Source organism: Rhinolophus hipposideros, assembly GCF_964194185.1.
Source record: "Rhinolophus hipposideros genome assembly, chromosome: 15".
NCBI lineage: Eukaryota > Metazoa > Chordata > Mammalia > Chiroptera > Rhinolophidae > Rhinolophus > Rhinolophus hipposideros.
This window is the reverse complement of record NC_138061.1, coordinates 12,182,210-12,202,834: the sequence shown is the minus strand read 5'-3', so window position 1 is coordinate 12,202,834 and position 20,625 is coordinate 12,182,210. Positions and strand designations below refer to the sequence as shown.

Genomic DNA, 20,625 nt, shown 5'->3' with positions numbered 1-20,625 from the left:
GTTCTTACTTGTACCTCAGTTTCCTTATTAATCAAGTGGGGCTAAGAATACTGACTATTAAAGAAGTATAAGAAACATGTATAAAAAACCTAGCTCCTTGCTTCTCACAGCTGTTATAATTATTGCTTTTATTTCTCTTAAGGTCTCATAGGGAGGGTATTCATTTCAATCCAGAATATGTTCAGAGTTTCAGTCTGGTCATTCCATTCAAATATAATACCACTTGCCATTCCTAAACACACAAGAATATACTGGTTCCACCGAAGGCTCTCCAGAATTCCCTGATCAACCGAGATCTTCTTAAAGAAGAGTTTATTTGAAATTCATATAATAGGGATCAATGAAACATTTCATAAACATGGGCTTTAAGAAACCTGCTGGCCTATTCTTACAAAGAATGCAATCGATACTTATTTTCATACATTATTAACTGTACACAAAACGGTAATGTGCAAAGGGCAACAGAAGTAACAGTCGGCATGGTGCTTCTTAGACCATTCAGAAGGATGTGAAGGAAAGTAGTACCAGCATGGAAGAAGACAAATGAATAGCATATTAGGTCACCCTAAAGTGGAAAGAAACTATGCATTCCTTTCTTTACTACTGTGTAATGCTATTTATATGACAACGTGACAAAAAAATAGCCCTAGGCATTCTGCTCTACTTTAGAAGTCTTCATCTCACACACTGAAATGAAAAAAGATGCAATCCAGAAATTGCTTCTTTGGTTTCAGTACCATGCATGTTCTGGATTTCAGTTGTCAACTAAGAACGCATCAGAATGCAGGGATAAGTATTAAAATAATAGACACTAGCTTATATTTCAACTTTAAAGATCCTTTGACAAACAGTGTTTTAAGGTAGAAGACAGAGGAGAATAAACTAAGAATTACCGAGGGAGAGAAGGGACTAGATATCTCCTCTTTAATAAAGGAGCCAGGTCTGTGCTTAAAATTTCATCATAGAACAGTAGGCTTTGCTGTTAGCCTGTTAGCACAGGCTTTGGAGATGCAGGAACAAGATGTGAATCTGAACTCTTCCACTTACCAGCTGTGTGGCTCTGAGAAAGTTACTCAACCTCTCTGAGCCCAGGTTTCCTCCTCAGAAATCAGCGATAATGCCTAGTTTTTAGCAGGCTGTGCAGTGCAGAGCATTCAGCAAGGGCTCCCCAGGGGTTTTTCTCTCCCCACACTTACCTCCCCTCTAAAGAGACTGCAGGTTTGAAGATTACACAGCTCTGGGACTGACAGGCAGTCCCAGAGGAAACTGTGGTTTGACCAAAAATAGGCCATTTGACCAAATGATTAAAAGTCTGTCATATGCTAATGCTTAGACTGGGCGGACCTTGGGCCAATTTAGTAGGAGTAAATTGCAATTGATTTTCGAAGAAATTGCTTGTTCTTTTGCCTTTCGTCAGCTGTGTCACACTCTCTCACACAGCTGCCTTTGTCATAGCCAAAACCAATTGAAACACGTGACAAGGAAGAGCTTTTTGAGGCAAAATCTTTAATAATATAGACATCAACAATCACACACACACACTACAAATATACGTACACGTGAGGAGGCAGATATACAACTATATCTGTATCTGAGTGTGTATATATGTTTATATAGAAGTTTCAGAGAGCAGAAACAATTCTGAACCACAATTGTATTCTTTTGTAGGTTTTGCAACTCCCTCTATGGTTGGAGAGCTATCCTGAATACTTTTTATTTTTACAACAATCTACTCTTTGAATCAAGATCATAAAACAGCACACCCCTAAACTCTCCTCTCCACACACTCCCAGCCCTATCTATGTAAGTCCCTGGATATGAAAAGAAAATGGTTAGAAGATCACAGGAGATAAAAAATCATAAGAATAAAGGTTAACAATGGCTGCTTTCACCCCTAATTTCTGATATGGTGATAGACCCTCTTAGAACATTAATTAGAATGGAAAGAGAGATGAAAGAAATGCCCAGGGGACATAATAAATTAGCCCCTTATGCAAATCACCCATTCATTTTCATCACTGACCCAGCTAGTTGAGTCTCTAAATTACCGGAAGCGGTTAGCTTCTTTAAAAAAAAATTCCAGATGAAGGATTCATTTTTTTTTTTAATCTGTGAGCTGGGAGGGCTTAAAGCAACAAACAATTTCTCAGTTTCCCTTGTAGGTAACTCTGAAGGTGGCCAAAAGATACGAAAATTAACATTCCAGACACTGGTTTCCGTTGCCAAGCAGAGACCTATTAATTAACCCTTACAAACAATTCCAAAACAATGGACAACAACCTTCCTAACTAAAGCCAATGACTGTGTTTCTCACCCTAACTGCATAAAAACAACGTGTGGCATTCTAATGGGGGCACAGACCTGAATAGGTGAAGAACAATTTTAAAAAGGTGAGAAAATGCAGGATATGGAGAGTTTCAAATATCAGTTTAAAAACAAACACACGCCTAATTTTACTTGTCATCACTGTCCTAGACAATTTATGTGCTACTGTCCTAGAAATTTATGGCACTCTCGGTTTTCTTATCAGTAAAATAAGGGGACCAGAGTAGAATGACCTCCAAAAGTCCTACCATATCTACAATCCAGTGATCTTATTCATCCCTGTGTAAAACAAACATGGCACTTCCAAACATTTAATTGGTTTAAATAAAATCTTATGACATGCCTTTTTGTCTACTGAACTCACCCCTGGCTTCATTTTCTCTTTCCTCCTCTTGTTTTCCCCTTGTCCCTATGTTCTCCACTTCCTTATTTCTTATTTTGTTTTATCTTCTTCCATGTATTCAAATGAGATGCTATAAATAATTTCTGGTTCAAAGTAAGGTACATATTTAATAAATCATGCTTTATAAATGTTATTAATATGAAAAATATATATGCCAAGATCACAAGTTTTTTTGTTGTGAAGAAAATGCTAGAAAGATAAAGAGTGAGTCCAGAACAATACAAGATTCAACATGCAGGCCCTCAGAGAAAGAGGGAAATATGTCAAAACCCATTCTAATCCACTGGCTTCATTTTATAAAAGGATGACTCTCAGGAAGGGTAGACATTTGCCCAAGGTCACCCAGCTAGTGATGGCTAAAGCTGGAAGCCTAACACAGGTCTCCTGACTCCTGGACCAGTGCTCTTTGGACCAAACAATACTGATTTGATACTTTCTCTTGAGAATTTGGTACTATATCCCCAAGGGGGGGCGGGGAAAGACATCCTTTGGAAAGAATAAACTTCAACAGCAGAAAATTAAGAGATGACAGAAAGAAATACTTCAAAGGACTAAGGAGAAGGAAAGAAGACAGACATATTGGCTATAAATAATTTTGCACCTTGTAACAATCTTCAGTTCATGCAATTACTTGTCACTCACTGATGTTTTATCTCCCCTCTTCTGTTCTTTGGCCCTATACTCACTCTATGCAAAATATTTGACTGTCTCTACCTTCACAGCCTTCACTAAAATGCTTAGGCCTTTGCCTTAAGCATCCAGATACTGGGATGACCTGCTGCTTGATTCATGAAACTTCTTGAGGTTGACAGTTAATAATATAATAATCTTAATAATCTTAATAATAACATTTGCCCTTAGGAAATGGTCAGTGACACAGGAAGACACAGATTCATCAGGTCACCAGGTAGGTAATAAGAAAGCATATGTATTACTTACTCCACTTTTGCTTTAAAAATAAATAAACAAACACACACACACACACACACACACATTCAGATGAATAGGAAAAAATCTGAAAAGGCTCACATCAGCAGATTAACAGTGGTTATCTTTGGGAGCTGGGACTGTGGGTAATTTAGATTCGTTTTCCGTTTTTTACTTGTTTGTAACACCTTATTGTTCTACACTAAAAATGGATTGCTGAGGGGCGGGAGAGGGAAAGAATAAAAACCGAAAGTAGTGGCCTGTGAAAGTGAAATGTAAGTGTACTTAGCACAGCCTGTGGAGACGGAAGCATCTCCCAGGTTTAAGGCATGCCCTTCTCAGGGAACAGTAATTCCTCCCACTCTGAGGGGCGCTGGAAAGAAGATTTATGGGGAGAGGTTAGAAGAATGGGACTCAGTCAAGCTGAGAAAGGAAGGCTGATCACAAGAATCCTTAAGCACAGAAAGAGCTCCCACCCCAGTGATCACCGGATGCAGCAAACTCACCTCCGACCAATAAAACATAAGGATAGGACCCCAAAGGGAAGAACAGGAGGATTCAGAGCAGGAATAAGGAAGACCTTCCCCCATAGGGGAGTTAAGACGCAACTGGGTTATTAAGAGACAGGACTTTTCTCTAGGGCCATTTAGATAGAGCACAGATTTGTGTGTGTTTTTTTTTTAATTTCTTGTCCAAGGTAGTTTAGGAGCCGCCTTCCCAAAGGCTCAGGGATGCTATCCTTTCCAAGACATAGAATCATTGCCCAAGATCAGGAGATGCAGTCTACTGAAGAGAGTCCCAGTCTTGGAGTCAGGAGCAAGTCAATAGCTAACATGGCCTTGGTATAGCGTTAAAAATGACAGATATATCAAGGACCAAGTATGTTTCAGGCATTATGCTACGCATCTTACACATAGCACCTGTAAATCACAAGCACCTATAAGGCAGGCATTATCATCATTTAATTTTACAATCAAGGAGTTTGAGGCACAGTAAGCACAAATGACTTGCCCAAAACAAAGTGAATGGCGGAGCTAAGATGCACCCCGTCAGTAGAACTCCAGAGCATGTGTTCTTTCTCCAGCACCACGGTGCACAAAGATATGGAGACATGAAGCTGCCTGAAGCACTGTTGGGACAACACTGTTGGGTTTGGACACAGGGTGCCTGGGGCAAGACAGAAGATCAACTAATAGAGAAATCTATGGAGGAAGACTGAAGCTAGATCATTTCTGTAAGTCACCCACGTGCTAAGATAAGACCTGGCAATGAGGAGGCCAGGTTGGGTTGGGAGAAGCTAGACTCAGGGAGGTCATTAAGAAGGCCAGTGCAAAGTTCAAGTGAGAGGTAGGAAGGGAATGGAAAAGACAACAATTCAAAAGACAGCAGATAATTTCAGCAGGACCTGGTGATGGGTCCACCTGAAGGAATAAGAATGGTGGAAGGGGTGGAGATGACCCCAAAGCTTGTAACTTAGGCAGATAATGCCATTGTGTAAGACAGAGACTCAAGAAGACAAGGGTGTAAGGAGAAAAGGGAACAGATGACGAAGTCCATTTTAGATGTGCTGAATTTGAAGTAACTGAGATACATTTAGACAGAGCCATCCAGGACTCAGCTGGAAATACTGATATAGGGAGAGGGTAGAATGGGAGGGAAGACTTTGAGTTATGGGTGTAAGTGGTAGATGAGGCCCCAGGAATGTATGAAGTTTGTCCAGAGAATGTGCAGAACAGAAGCAGGCCAACACTGGCCTCTCCTAGGGCAGTGCCACGTCCTGGCAAAGTTCTTGGAGGCTATCCTCAAGCAGTATAGCCCTGGCTAAATTGCTTCCTCTCTCTGAGCTTCAATTCTGTAAAAGCAGAGGGTGACACTAGATCTCTAAGGCCCTTGTTCTCTGATATTCAACCACTCGTGGTTCAAGGGATGCCTGCTCAGGGGCAGGAAAGATGCACCGTGCTGAGCAGACACCGGGCATAACAAGCGAGTCACCGACTTTCCAGTGAGACAGTCAGACACATAAATAAGTCATCTTGATATGCTGTGATTAACAGTTATCATAAAGGCAAGAGGAAAACGGAGCATGAAGACGTCCTTAGTGGAAGCACCTGTCAGGGGGAATTGCAGCATGGCCATCAGAAATGAAATTTGATCTGGTCTTGAAGAACTTATGGAGACTTCCCAAACGAGGCAAAGCCATGTGCAAAGGCACAGGAAAGGGAATGCACATGACATACCTGGGGAATGGATTACTCAGTGAGCTTGAGTGGAGAGGAAGTTGACAGTGCTTGGAAGAGGAGGGCGGGGCCAAGCTGGCTTGCTAAGGAGTTTAGCATATGCCAGAATAGATAACAAGAAACTAATGGGGTTCTCAAATATTGGGACAGAATAATTAAGAGCTGTTTTAGAGAGCTGAATAGAAATGAAGGACCACCATACACCCCCAGTAGTTGGTATTTACAAGTCCTTTTCTCTCATCGTGATTTGACGTGTCACCAGATGACCTTATGAGGCTCTTCGTCAACGTGTAAAACTTTTAAGAAAATCTTTTTTTTAATAGTGACATAAATATATGGTACATTATAACAGAAATGCTAAATATGGCTAATTATTCATGGTATCAGTCAGGGAAAAAAAAGGGTCCAGACTCAAGAGAGAGTCTAGGAGCATCTCATCCTGGAGCAAATTAATTCCAGTTATTTGGGAACAAATCCCAAGATCTTCAGCCTTCCTGGGAAGATCTAAGCCACTCGTAGGACTTGGAAGAGAATGATGGCACAACCCGAGACCTGGAACTTTGTCTTTCACCAAATCTGATTTAGGCTGTTCAAATCCTCACATCCCTCTTTCACCATGATTTATCCACTTGATTCTTGTTCGCAATACTACCTATTTTGATTATATTCAAGGAAGGTCTGGCATTTCTTGACTCATCTTTACAGACTCCAACCTCTCGATCAATACTTTTAAACCTTGGAGCCCTCTTTTCCTCTTGCTGCCATAAAGGTGCTTATCCTCCCTCTGATCCTCCATCCTTAGGCTTTTCTTGGCACCTACTGTACTTTCAAAATCTCCCTCTGCTTTGTTATCCCCCTCCAGAGAGTCCAAAAGCATCGCCAACAAGTTCATCTTCCTTTTAAATCACAATTTACTTCTTGCTGCTTCTTGAACTTTTGTGAGGAAGAAAATAGGAGGCAGAATGGAGGTTAAAGAGTAGAGATTCATGGCTGCGAGAGACACAGGGGGGAAACACTAGGTGGTGGCTTCATCCTGGGGACCTCCGAGCACACACACCACTTTTGCCCTCTTGGCTCTCAAGGTATTTTCCTGTGTTCTGTCCTCTCCTCCAACACCCTCCTACACTGGCTCACTTTCTCCTTTGTGCACTCCTGCTTATAGCCTGATTCTTCATGGTCGAGTTCGAGACCCCTAAAAGCCACACTGGCATCAACCCACAGTAAAGACACCTTTTAGAGCCCTTAAAATTACCATATGACCCAGCAATCCCTTTCTTGGGTATCTACCCCCAAAAATCTGAAAACATGTATCCGTAAAGATGTATGTACCCCTACGTTCATTGCAGCATTAGTCACAGTAGACAAGACATGGAAACAACCACAGTGCTCTTCAATAGACGACTGGATAAAGAAGATGTGGCATATGTACACAATGGACTGACTATTACTCGGCCATAAGAAAAGATGAAATACTGTCATTTGTAACAACATGGATGGATCCTGAGATTATCATGCTAAACTAACTAAGTCAGAATGAAAAAGTCAAGAACCACATGATTTCACTCATATGGGGAATATAAAACTGAAAGCAACAAACAAACAAGACAAACACAGACAACAGTTTAGTAGTCACCAGAGGGTAAGGGGGGAGGTAGGAGTGGGTAAAGCGGGTTAAATATATGGTGATAGAAGGAGGACTCTGGGTGGTGAACACGCAATGCAAAATGTGGATGATGCATTATAGAATTGTACACTTGAAATCTGTATAATTTTATTAACCAATGTCACCCCCATAAATTTAATTTAAAAAGTGCCTTAGAGGTCAAACGTTCCTGCTATCATGTTTCCACAGGAGTGGTCCCCCCAACCTCCAACCTCAGATCTCAGCTAACTGAGCTGCTTCATTTCCCTTCTGCAGCTCAGGCTTCAGAATTGATGACAGTTTTTAGATTCTACCTTGCTTTTGTTCCCTTCATTGTTCCTGCCAGGCCACTGAGAATACCTCAATATGGCCTTTTCGCTGGTGATCGAGTAAACAATGGCAAAGATGGCTATGGGTTTGAAGAGTCCAAAGAAAATGGAAACACATAACGTCAAACATGTCTTGTTCGGTGAGAGGATTCAGCTCACACTTAATGTATGTGGATAAACATTCTCTTCACATTGGGCAAAGAAATCCAAATATGGAAACTCTAATTGCTACCATATCTGTAAAAGACAGAGGCTATATTGTCTTGGTTTCTTCTTCAGAGAGATTTTCAAGACAGAAGAGATGTTCTAGAAACTCAGATTCAAACCATGGAAAGCAGCATTTATCATCCTGCGCCTCTGTCTTTCTCCATCCTACAAATGCCAAACTGTGTAATATGCATTATTCAATAACTTAAAACCTCTCAGGGCTCCATTTGGCTTTCCTATACCCACTTAAGGCACAGAGTTACTGTCAGAGGTCAAAGCTCATTAGTGCTGGAACCTAAATTCAATGCCCTTGAGATATAAAATGTAGCTCTAGACAAGGCCTTCCTGGTTCTGATTAATTCATTACAACTTTTGGGTTCTCACATGACAGTTCTCACAAATTCAGGATCACATTTGCTATCAAAAGACAACTGGCTGAGAATGGGATCCCAAAAATGAATGAGTGAAATTTGGTCCGTGCAGAAGAATTTCCAATACTCATCAAAGAAATTTAGCCAAACCAGTGGTATCCGAGAACGACCCAGCCACTCGGAGGGTAGAATGAATGCAAGGATGGAAAAGGTGATGCAAGAGCCCGTACAGGCATTCTGGAGGTGACCTCCTTCTTCCCTCAGAATCATGGATGTTAAGACTGAAGATTATTTCCTCCACTGGCTTCATTATACCCAGAAAGAGAGACCCAGAGAGAGAAAATGAGTCTGTTCAAGTCCCGTAGCTCATAGCAGTTCAGAAATTAAAACTCAAATGGCCCTTCCTCCTTGCCCACTTCCTCATTCCCACTGTTAATGTAGAAGTTCATCTCCTTCCAGGCAATAGTACAAAGACTGAGGAGTCGTGCTTACATGGGGCAGGCAGCACGCAAAAGGCACTGGCCCTCAAAAGTACTAGGAAGACCAAGTTCACTTCTAGTACTCCATGTGCCATACCCCATCCTAGTTCCTACAGACCTGCTCCCGTGACAGCCCAGAGGGTCACATACACTTGTCTGTGTATCTCTCTTCCACTGCCTGGACCACTGTCCTGGCTGGGCCAGGAGGACAGATAGCATTAATAGGGATTTAGAGTGGAAATTTTCGGCATTCTTCAGGATACTGTTTGAATGACTGACACTAAACTTGTACCCTTATAATGTATCCCAAAACAGACACACACATACTTTTCCTCTGAACCAAAACACAAAATAAGATAGAGGAGTGCTTCTCAAGCTTCATGAGCCTATGAGGCACCTAGCCCAGGGATCTTCTTAAAATGTGAATTCTGACTCAGTAAGTTTGGGATACAGCTTGAGACCCCACACTACTGATCATCTCCCAGGTGACTCTATGCCGCTGTTCTGAGGCCCACGCCCTAAGTAGCAAGGGACAGATGTCACACAATCTTGAAATCAAACGAATTTGGGTTTAAATTCTGGTTCCACCATTTAGGAGCATTGAGATTCTTAGGCTGGCTTCCCAACTTCCCACTGCCTTAACCATGTCATCTCTAAAATGGAAGTAAGAATACCTAAGAAGTACTTGGTGATGATTACATAAGTTAGTGATGTCAAGCTTTTAACACAATGTCTGACATATAATAAGGGCTTGATAAATATCAGTGGCTGCCTTCCTCTACAATTCATAAGGGCAGAGACACCATCTGTCTGGCTCCCTGCCAAAATCCCAATGGCTAAAACATAGTAGGTGCTCAATGGATGTTTGTAAATGAACAAATGTATGTAGAATACACACATGCATAATATCAATATTTACACACTCCCTTGGTTCTATGGCTTTCTGTAGGAAAACATCAAACATTTAGAACACCAGAACGCTCTCACCAGTAACAAACCATCATCTCATAAAATCAAATTCAACATTAACCACCATGTTTAACCACTGAGAAACATATCGTTTGTGATGGCTATATATACTTGAGAAAATGTCTTCACTGTAAACAAATAAAGACCACATCAGTCCGGAATCTGTATGTCATTCCGAGAGATTATTGCCTTGCTCATTATTTATGTGGCTGTCTGAACACAGATGTTTTGAAAAACTTAATTCTTAAACTAAATTCACTTCCAAACCAAACATAGAATTGCAAAGAGAGACAAAACAAACCATAGGAAGCAAGACTACTTTTAAAGGGCCATTGGGGCAGTAAGACATTCTTTTACACACGCATACACTTGCTCAGGAAAAATTAGAAACAAAAGAACGGTTAAGAAATGGTATTGCTTAATCTTTTAAATAAAAGGCCAACAAGTGAGTAAATCCAAAATTCTTCAACAATCTAAGATTATCTTCAGACGTCTCATATAGTAGTATGTGTCATCATTTAAACAGATCCCATTTCAGGGAGGCATTGTGTATGTTATATAGCAAGAAGGGAATTCGATTGCCACCTACAGACAGAATTGGCACTCCCGTTGCAGGAGTTGGCCAATCATATTTTAATATGAAAAAAAATCAACCAAGTCACCTCCCTCCAACTTCTTCCAAACCACCACACCACCACATTACTTCATTTAGAATTACTTTCAAGTCATACAATCATCTCTAGGCATTCTGCCTCTTCATTATCATCCTATTTCTAATTTCCCAGAAACACTGTACCATTCAGCTATCTACTTATACACTATTTGAGAGCCAAAGAGAATGAAAGCCAACGGATTTCAAGCAGGCAAGAGTACCAGAGTGGAAGTATAAATCTGCTTACCTGGTATGAAGGGGACCACCCGGAATATATCAGACAATCTGCTATTAACTGGTTCATATGGGGAATCTTCCAGCAGATCATTTCCTAAAAACAACAGAAAGATTGGGCTCAGATCTGGAAAACAGACGTGTTTCAGGCAGTTTTCGTTACTGAATCTGAATTCTAATTATGTTATGATTGTGTAACAAAAAGATGCTGAAACTTTCAAAGATTTGAAATGCTTCAATTTGGCTATAGTTATTTATTTTCATTGCCTCTGCCTTCGTTGTCGTTGCTCTCCCCAGAGTGCCATGAAAACACTGGAAAGCAACCCAGCCTGATCTTGCCAGAAAACTCTCCCACTTTTGCAAAAGAATGAAAGCAGAGAGAAAGAAACCAGTGACATCACAAGCCCAGCTTGCCTCCAGGAACCAATGGAAGAAAGGTGACTCAAAAGAGGGCCCATTTCCTTGCTCCTGAAACAGAGCTGTGGTGAGAAAGCAGGTACATTGGCTAGCTATTAAACAGTTTTGAAATAGGTTTTTATTAATAGGTTCTGGAGGAAGTGGCAGCTGAGAAGCCAAATCTGTAGATTACAAATTTTTGGTGTGAGTCTCAGTGGAGAATGAATGCACTGGATGTTTGTGTTTGACTTATAAACACAAGCCACCTCTGTCACACGAGGACCAAAATACTGTCATTGGAATGATGGCTGTGACAAGTGGACCTTTCCCTCTGAGCCACTTCTCTGTTAACGGAGGTTGAACCACACCAGCTGGTTCAAAACTCAGCTAATCTAAGATGACAAATGATTTTTCCTACATCTGCCTTTGATCAGGTTTGAGGGGGTTAAAGACAGAATAGATTCTACTGGACCATTTTTGCGCAATTCTTTCCCTTATGTCAGAAAAGACAGAAGGGACAAATAAAGGGGGGAAACTCCAGGCAAGATGCAGTGCAAGTCTTTGTATTACTATTCTGTGAAGCCAGCTCTCCTTAGAGAGGAGTTGCAGGTTCCTGGCATGCAACCCATCCTTTAATGGGTTCCTACTAGATGGTCTGACCACGTTTGACAAAAGTCAACAGGGTCCCAGGGGTGTCCCCCTCACCCCCTCACAGGTTTTCCAACAACCAGGCCCCAACGATGCTGCTGGGAAGGCAGCAAACACCAGCTGCCACTGTCCCTGGGGACCAATGAAAGGTCCTCATTCTGCAGCTGGGGAGAAGTGAGCGGAGAATGAGGTCAGCCAGACCCGGGACTGAGGGGCCCGCCTGCCTGTGGTGGGGGGCGGGGCAGGGCGGGGCGAGCAGGACCGTCAGCGCGTACCCTGCAGGCTCTGGTACATGCTCCAATAGATTCGCAGACAGTTCTTCTCCTTCTTCATGCCCCGCTTGCAGCGGCAGTTGTAGAGCGACTTCTGTTTGAGGGCCTCCATGGCGCTGCGGCACTCGTCCTTGGCCTCCAGGCCGGATGTCAGGCTGAAGTTGGTCTCCTTGCCCGCCACGCACTGCCTCAGCGTGCGGTACTTGGTGCTGCAGCTCTGCTCCTTCAGGCACTGATCGCTGGCTTTCACACAGTCCAGGCGGTCCCCTCCGCTCACCTCCGCAGACAGGAGCACGTCTGCGGGTGGAGGAGAGGGAGCATGAGGGCGGCTGGGCAGCTAGCCGCCCGATGCCCCAACCCCAGGGGTGGGCGCGTGTTTGACCAGGCTTCTGGGACGCTCTGTGAGCCCAGCGGTCCCGCCCCTCGATACCCGGAGTCCATTTTCCCGCCCCCGGACCTCCGGCTGCTTTGGTCTCCCCCTCACCCCATCGGGCCCCGAGGCTTTGCGGGCTTTCCGCGGTTTGCAGAAAGCTAGCGCTGCCCACCGCACGTGCCGGCCGCTCTGTCCCGGGGCCCACCTGCCGGAACCCCTGACCCTAGCGGCTCGCTCCGCTGGGCCCGATTGAAGTCCCGGGGCCTTCCGAAGGGGAGAGCGGCGGCGGGTTGGGCGCTGGGCGGGCGAGCCCTGGTCCGCTGCCCGCCCGGCCGGGAGCACCGGGATGCTATTCGGGGAAAAGTTTTCCCTTCGAAGTTTGTCTCCAGGCCCAGTGCTCGCCCTCACCCCACCTGCCCGCCGCGTCTCCACGAGCTCCCCTGCACTCGCACCGGGTGCTGGGTCCTGGGATGGAGGGCTTGGACCCCTTCATTCCCTGCCAGGCGAGGTCATTAAAAACCACAGAAAATAAAAAAACCAAGCACGAAAAGCTGCGGGCAAGTGCGCGCCATCCCGTTTCCCCAGCTCGGGGTGTTGAGGATTCACGATCCCTTTCCCCAAAAAGAAACTTCGCTCTCTCACACCCACCGTTCCCGCGCCTCGATTTTGAGTGGGCTACCGCGGACTCCTTGGACAGACTCAGCGGTTCAGAAAGCTAGCGGCAGCCTCGACTCACCCAGAAGCGGCAGCGCGAAGTACAGAGTCGCCAGAAACATGGTGCCGGCGCGCGGCTGTTCCCCGCCCCCCCCAAAATCCCTCGCCGCTGCTGGGTCTCGCTGAGGGAGCTCAGCATGCAGCGATCCCCGGACAGTCGCACAGCTCTGGCCTCCCAAAGTTCAGCTCCATCCAGCGCGAGAGGAAACTCCCGGGTCCGTCTGTTGCTACCTCCGCGGGCGACTCAGCTCCTGGCTGGTGGCTGGAGTGAGGGCGGGAGGCCGTTCAGCTTTTAGGGGTTCGGGTCCGACCCAACCTGAAAGGGAGAGCGCGCTTTGAAATGAGAGCTGAGAGCGCTGGACCTCCCCCCGCCCCTCTGCCCTCTCCTGCTCCCGCCTTGGAGGACTTTCCAAAGCCCGGGTGAGGTCCCACCCCAACCCGTGTCTGGGCGTGGGGAGGGGGCGCGGAGGGTGCGTGTGCGTGTATTCCGGGGAGATGCCCGTACCGACAGAGTGGGGCTAGAGAGGTCAGACGCAGGCTCCCAAAGTCCAAAGGGGTGTCTACCGGGTCCAACCCCAAAGGCTGAATGCAAGTAAATAAATAAAGAACGTTACTTTCCGAGCGCTGCGAGCGAAGCCGGCCGCTGCCTGGAGTCGGAGCACTCGGCTGCCTCGGCTCTCTCGCCAGCTCTGGCGCGGAAAGAGCCCCTCTCCTGGGAAGTTCGCCGCCCCCTCCTCGCGCCAGCTCGCTGGCTCAGCCGCCGGCCCTCCCCACCCAAACCACCAATCGCTGCCCCCCATCGCCGTATCCCCTCCTCCCCGGCTCGCCTTCTTTCTGAGGCAGCAGAGCCGAGGGAAAGCGAGTTCCCTGCTGGAGCCTAAACCCGGCTTTTGCACCCCTACCCGCCGCGAGTCCTCGGCTCCCTCCCCGGTGTTCGCTCCGCGCACACACTAGCACAACGCCCTAGACTCCAGTGCCACCGCCCTGGGCGAGCGCACTGGCTCGCAGCCCCGGAGCGCCTGGGCAGGTGCAGCCCGGCGCACGAGCCCCTGTGGGACCCAAAGTTGAGGGGAGCCTGGAAGAAGGGGATGGGGGAGCGGCGATGGGTTTCCAAACCGACAGAATGAGAAAACTGTCTCCAAATGCCACCAACCTGGACTCAACCGACTGTGTCCAGCTGCAGCAAGGAGCCAATTTGTTGGTTTATTTATTTATTTTAGGGGGTGTCCCCGCCCCCTCCTTCCCTTTCCGGGCTCACTTCTCTGCGCTAGGAAGAAAAATGCGGTAATCTTCGAGAGCTCAGAGGACCTACTTCGGCCAGGACGATTTCCGAGCAGAGCCCCCTAGGGTTCAGATGCCGGTTAGAGATGTCAGTGGCTACTGGGAGCGGTGCGAAGGATAGCGGGTTCCGAGACCAGATGTCTTTGCCAGGGGACCCTCGGCCTGCTCCCGCTCCCTCTGGACCGCAGCACACTACCAGCCCCCTCAGATACGCGCGCGCCGGGACGCCGCAGATGAGCAAACTCGCCTGCGGTGGGACTCGAGTATGGACCCAGCACGCGCGCACAGGACACGCAGCACTACGCAGCCGACCGCGAGCGCTACCAGTTTCTCTCTCTGTGTGTCTCTCTGTCTCTCTGTCTCTCTGTCTCTCTGTCTCTCTCTCTCTCTCTCTCTCTCTCTCTCTCTCTCTCTCTCTCTCTCTCTCTCTCTCTCCAAACCCTTCTTCCAAACACAAAGTTTTTCCCCACATCACTCGCGGCTGTGACTCACGACTTGGCGAGTTAAAGACACACTCAGACCCAGGCCCTCCGAGCAGCGAGCCCGGGATGCGCCCCCCCACACACACTCATCCGCGCCAACGCACACATGTACACACAGTCTCTACCTCTCTCCTAGAGCTTGAACAAGGAGACAAAAGCGGAACCCCCCCAGCCGACTGCATTTAAACCACGTCAGACCAGGCTTTGGGGAATTTATAAGCTGACCTCCATTTTGGCTGTTTCAACAGTAAATTTTAAAATAATAAATTTAAAAGCCCAACATATACACATCCCTACACCCCAATCCCTGTGACCTCGTTCTCAGACGAGCTGCTGACCCCCCACCTCTCACTTAACAGACTCTCCCCTCCTGGAACGCCCGGGGGCTCCCGGGACACCGAAGTCTACATTGGGTGTAAAAAAGGGTCTGCGGAACAACAGCCTTCAGTGGCCGATGGCCATCAGGACGCTCAGGGCTTGTATTCGGGATCCCTGCTGATGTTCAAGTTCATTTCTCAGGGAAAACGAGTTTGAATCAAGTCTGGGTGAACCCAGCTGTCAAATCTGCAAACCCATCACAACCAGACAATGAGCTGCGGAGGAGAGAAAAAATAACGCTCATGTTGATCGAGGGGGGTTAATTGAAAAGGGCATGGGCTTTTGTTGAAGTTTGAGGCTGGGGTGTAAGGGAGGGGAGAAAAGGAGGAGGAAAAAGGAGGAGGAGGGGTGGATACCTCTCCATTCAACCACACAACAGCCTGGCGCGCCCCTAGGCTGCAGTGGCGGCTCCTCTGCGTGCAGCGCATTGTTTAGAGTGTATCTGCGGGTGGATGTGCGCCCCAAGCCCTGAAGACATCCCGCGGATCAGCGCTCTTGTGGTCGTGTTCCTCAGGAGCAGGTACGAGGACATTGATTCCCTCATCAAGTACCCCTTCGACACACACACACACACACACACACACACACACACACAGAGGCACGCACGTCACACCACACCGAGTTCTTGTTCAGTGTATCAGTTTACACTTGGTTGTTGAGTAAACAAAGCAAACATATGTCACATTTTCGCGACAGATGGTTCAAACCAAGGGCTACTTAAGTTCTCTCTCTAGAAGGGGGAACAGTCTAAGTTACAAGATAGACTAAGCGGAAATGTACTTAAATGTGAACGTTCCAATCAGTTCTTTACCTTAAAGAAGTGTATTCCCAATTTTTCACACACAAACCAGAGAAGTCCTGGGGAGGTGGTTTTAGGGAGAGAAGTGCCGAATTAAGAGTTCATCTGAAGACTGTTCTCCTCCATGGACAACCAAAACATAAAAAACCCACTTTCATCGTTCCATTTTAAAAACGGAGGTGAATGACCCTTTGGAAATTCAGAAATTGGAATTTCAGTTTTCAATGGATAATCTAGTACCTATCGTTCCTGTGGGAAGGTTGGATGACAATAAGATTTTATTTAAGGACATCAGCCACATCTTTTGTAAGCGTTCTTTGTTAAGAAATGACTTTGTGCTACCCTAATATTCTACAAGCATCTGTTAAATCAAAAATTTAACAGGCTGGAGGAAGGGTGGAATGGAAGTTCCCCAATATAAAACATGGGACTTCCTTTAAAATATTTATAGCATCAAGAATATTTCAGAACCATTCACATACACTAGTCCTCATTAAGCTCTTACTGATGATGAATAAACCACCACCTACTGTGACAGTGTTGTCTAATATAACATTCAAGTGGTTATTTTAATGAAAATTAATTCAAATTAAATTTTAAAAATGCAGTCTAGTAGCACTAGCTACTTTTCAAGTTCTCAATAGCCACATGTAGCTCTTGGCTACCACTTTGGATGGACAGCACTGATACAGAACATTCTATTATCACAGAAAATTCTATTGAACAGTGCTACCCTATGTGAAATTAATGTGTGCATATATAAAATTCTTAGAATAGTAGAATAGTGTAGGCATAAAATGAGTTCTTTGCAACCAGCAGCGGTAGTTCTTGTTGCGATGATGGTGATGATGATGATGATGATGATGATGATGGTGATGATGGTGATGATGATGATGATGATGGTGATGGTGATGGTGATGGTGGTGATGATGGTGGTGATGATGGTGGTGATGATGGTGGTGATGATGATGATGATGGTGATGGTGATGATGGTGATGATGATGATGATGATGATGATGATGGTGATGATGGTGATGATGATGATGATGATGGTGATGGTGATGGTGATGGTGGTGATGATGGTGGTGATGATGGTGGTGATGATGGTGGTGATGATGATGATGATGGTGATGGTGATGATGGTGATGATGATGATGATGATGAGTTGTTACTCTCTTGAGGAGGTTGAAGAATCCATGAAGACACAGCCTACTGCTGGTGTGTCCTCCACTCAGAAGGAGATGGGCAGGCAAAGAAGCCAAGAACAAGTGACTGGAAATGTCAAAAGTTGATCTCCCAAGAAGAGCTGAGCTGTATAAGAAAAAAAATGTGGCCCTTGCTCTACCCTAAGATTTCTTATAGCAAGAGATAATAAAAATTCACTGCTTTACAACTATATCTTCAAAAAGTGAGAGAAACACACGGCTAGAAAGCTTTTGGAATGTGGAAGATAGAAATGCAGTGTCACTTACTGTATTAATATTATCTGTTTCCTTGGAGCTTATCTGTTCCCATGTGTACGGGATTGATCTCAGGATAAAAGGTGACATCGAACTATCAAATACTATTAATAATTATAAAAATTCATGCCATCTCCTGTGACATGTTTTCTCAGTAAGAAATTGGTTTTAATGCTACAAAATTAGGTTCAATCCATCCGTAAGCATGTGAAGTGAGCAATTTTCTTGCACTTCTTGATGTAAGTGTATTTTCATAAGTTAACAGATGAGTCATGGTGAGAATGACAGTTTTATTCCATGCAATATTTTATCTCCTACACTCATTGCCTTGGCCCTATAGAATATAACACAAAATACATTCATTATGTAAAATTATACTGCTCAAAAATCACTCAGGTTTCTTTAACTCAAACTAGTTCATCAAAGTATGTGATATTAGACAGTTTAACAAGCTTAATTCTGTAGCTACGCAAAACCAGCTTTTTTTCTGCCGCTATGTCTTGGCCCAGGCTGTTCCATCTGCCTAGTATGTGCTTTCTCCTGATATTTGAAGACCCACCTCAGCTCTAATGAGCCACTAAGGATAGCAAGGAGTCCTTCAGTCAGTAAGAATGGTTCTCTGTAGTGGACTCTCATGGCCCCATTGGAATCTTTATTACAGCTATTATGACATTGCATTGTGGTTACTTGCTATACCTGTCTCTTCAACTGGAAGGGGAGTTCCTTGAAGGCAGGAAACGTTCTATTCTTATTTTTATTTTTTTGTATTTCCAACATTTAGACTGATGACTGATACGCAGTCACCCCAATAAATGTATATTGATTGCCTGAATAATGAGTAATGCTGTTCCTCATTTTCTTCTGACACAATAATTCTACTGAAAGGTTTACATAAACTCCCTATGCTATATGAACAATACTAAATATAAGTACCTCATGTAATTACTGGTATTGCTTTCTAATACTACTATCAAATAGGTATTATTCCTTTGGGGATTTGACATTTACATTTTTTAAACAAAACCCATTATTGTAATAGAATGCTCTTTTTCTGGTTCACTTTCACAGTAACATATGACATATTTCATTTCTGGGAAATGATAGCTTGCCTTAGGTCATATTTTAAGGCATAAAGCCAGAGGCAGAGTTAACATTCCCACCTGAGGTTCTCTAATCATCTAGAAATGTGCTTCTCTCTGGGAGAAATGGATTTAGAACGGCCAGATTACAACTACCCTAGAGACATCATCCTCAAAAGCACATTTTTTAAAAGCCAAATTTGACCCAAGAGTGCTAAAAATTCTTTTATAAACACACAAGATCTGGTGCAACATTTTAGGAAAATGAGAAAATAGTAGTCATCCAAATCGGGCGGCTGTTGTAAGGGTCTGTGCGCTGACACAGATTTCACCTTCCAATGTGTACTCAAAATATTTGCCCTTTGGCGATACAGGAAGAGCCAGCTGCTCTCAGATTTCAGAGCCATTGTCCAGGCTGAGTATGTTATGACACATCTTTTGAACATTATTTGCAAATGGCAGCTTCTTACTGTTTGTCAAGGTGCCTGGCCCTTAGGAACCTATCTTCAGAAACCTCTCTTCCTCCTGGTTTTCAAGTAATTCTCATTTCTTAGTATTCATAAACCAGTGCAAGGATTTTAGTGCATTTGTGAAACATTGCATTTTGTGAGTGTTGAAGTCATTTGTACTTTGGCCTTATGCCACAAAATGATTCAAGGTGTGCAGCCCTGATGAATAAAGTGCCTGTCACATCTTATTGCTTGGATATATGGCAAAAGATACCCCATCTTCAGGGGACTTGCAAGGCTTTCTTGGTGATTGCCAAAGGTGCTGGATTAAAAGGCTTTTACATTTCAGTCCTCCTTATCCAGAAAGGACGGGGTACGGCTGCACTAAGGAAACACCTTTTCTCTCCACCACTCTCCTAATAAGCCCTAACCCCTGTTCCAGAGGGACTGTTTCTTCCTAAGGGCAAGAGGGAAGCTTAATCCCCAGCTTTGTCCAGTAATTAGCCTCTCTTTCTCTGGAGGCAGCAAACACAGATGCCAATCCGGATGAGCTTTGGGACACAGAATGAAAACAAGACAGAAAATACTGGCTCATTTCTTCAGAAGCTTTTTAGCAGCCTTTAAGGCAGTAAAAACTTCTGATTCCTATTGATGCTCATTAGGCCTGAAATAGTGGGATGGAGTTTCTCCCAGCAGTGATGGAGCAGGGAAGCCACAAAGGCAACCAAAACCTTGGGAGTGAGTGGCTCGGAGGCCCTGACTGCACCAATGAAAGGCTCGGTAGTGCAATGGTCCTTGTCATTGCCACTTACCCAGGCATCTTTCGGTCAATGCCATAGAAATGCACTGTTTTCCAAAGCCCAAACCTCTGGAAGCACTGTAGTATGAGCCCACTAAGACAATTCACTTGTGGTTAATGATGATGACCCCACCAGATCTAATTAAGCCAACGTTGCTGGTAGCACAAAGGATTTGGGGCCTGTTTTAAAGCATTTATTGTGACATCATTTAAAAGTCATTTCAAACTCATCCAAAACTGTTGCTCTGAAAACAAATGCAGTGTAATGTTCTTGGAGTTGTTGGTTTTATTTTCCCCTGTCAAAAATCTGACAAAAGTCAGTTGAAACTGTCAAGGAAAAAACATCACACAATATGAGGTTTTCCTCGAATTTGCAGTATATACGGAATGACAAATCTCTTATATAGATTACTCCAGCATAAAAGTGAATTAGGATAGCCTGGGAGATACACCATAACAATGAGTAGATGAGGTTGTCCTTGACGTGGTTCATAAATTTGAGACCATGATGAAGAATTAAAATGAGATCAGTTTGGTTTTGCTCTGAATTATCTGTTAAGTTTAAAATACAGAAGGATCAATGAGATGAACATGTGTATGAGTGTTTCATCTATACACAATCTTATGAAGAGACACAAAGAACTTCTCCTTTTCCCCTTGCTAGAGTATCTCTCAGTGAAAAGTCCCCTCTCACCTTCAATATTTTGTCTCAAGTGTCAG

General features: G+C 44.6%; 1 protein-coding gene across 3 annotated transcripts in view; it reads right to left on the bottom strand.

Annotated features, from left to right (window-relative positions):
- GFRA1 (GDNF family receptor alpha 1) overlaps positions 1-14,796 on the bottom strand; it is a 203,176-nt gene extending 188,380 nt beyond the window's left edge. Inside the window, exons 1-4 of one of the 3 annotated variants that reach the window (XM_081074712.1) lie at positions 14,491-14,796; positions 13,201-13,494; positions 12,095-12,388; positions 10,789-10,872 (exon numbers count right to left, since the gene is read on the bottom strand). In XM_081074712.1, the coding sequence (XP_080930838.1) occupies positions 10,789-10,872; positions 12,095-12,388; positions 13,201-13,240 (418 nt within the window). In that variant the 5' untranslated portion in view covers positions 13,241-13,494; positions 14,491-14,796. Of the gene's footprint in view, positions 1-10,788; positions 10,873-12,094; positions 12,389-13,200; positions 13,495-13,683; positions 13,859-14,490 lie in introns of those variants that run through there. The other 2 variants (XM_081074713.1, XM_081074711.1) reach the window with 2 other exon arrangements.
- Positions 14,797-20,625: the final 5,829 nt, after the last annotated feature.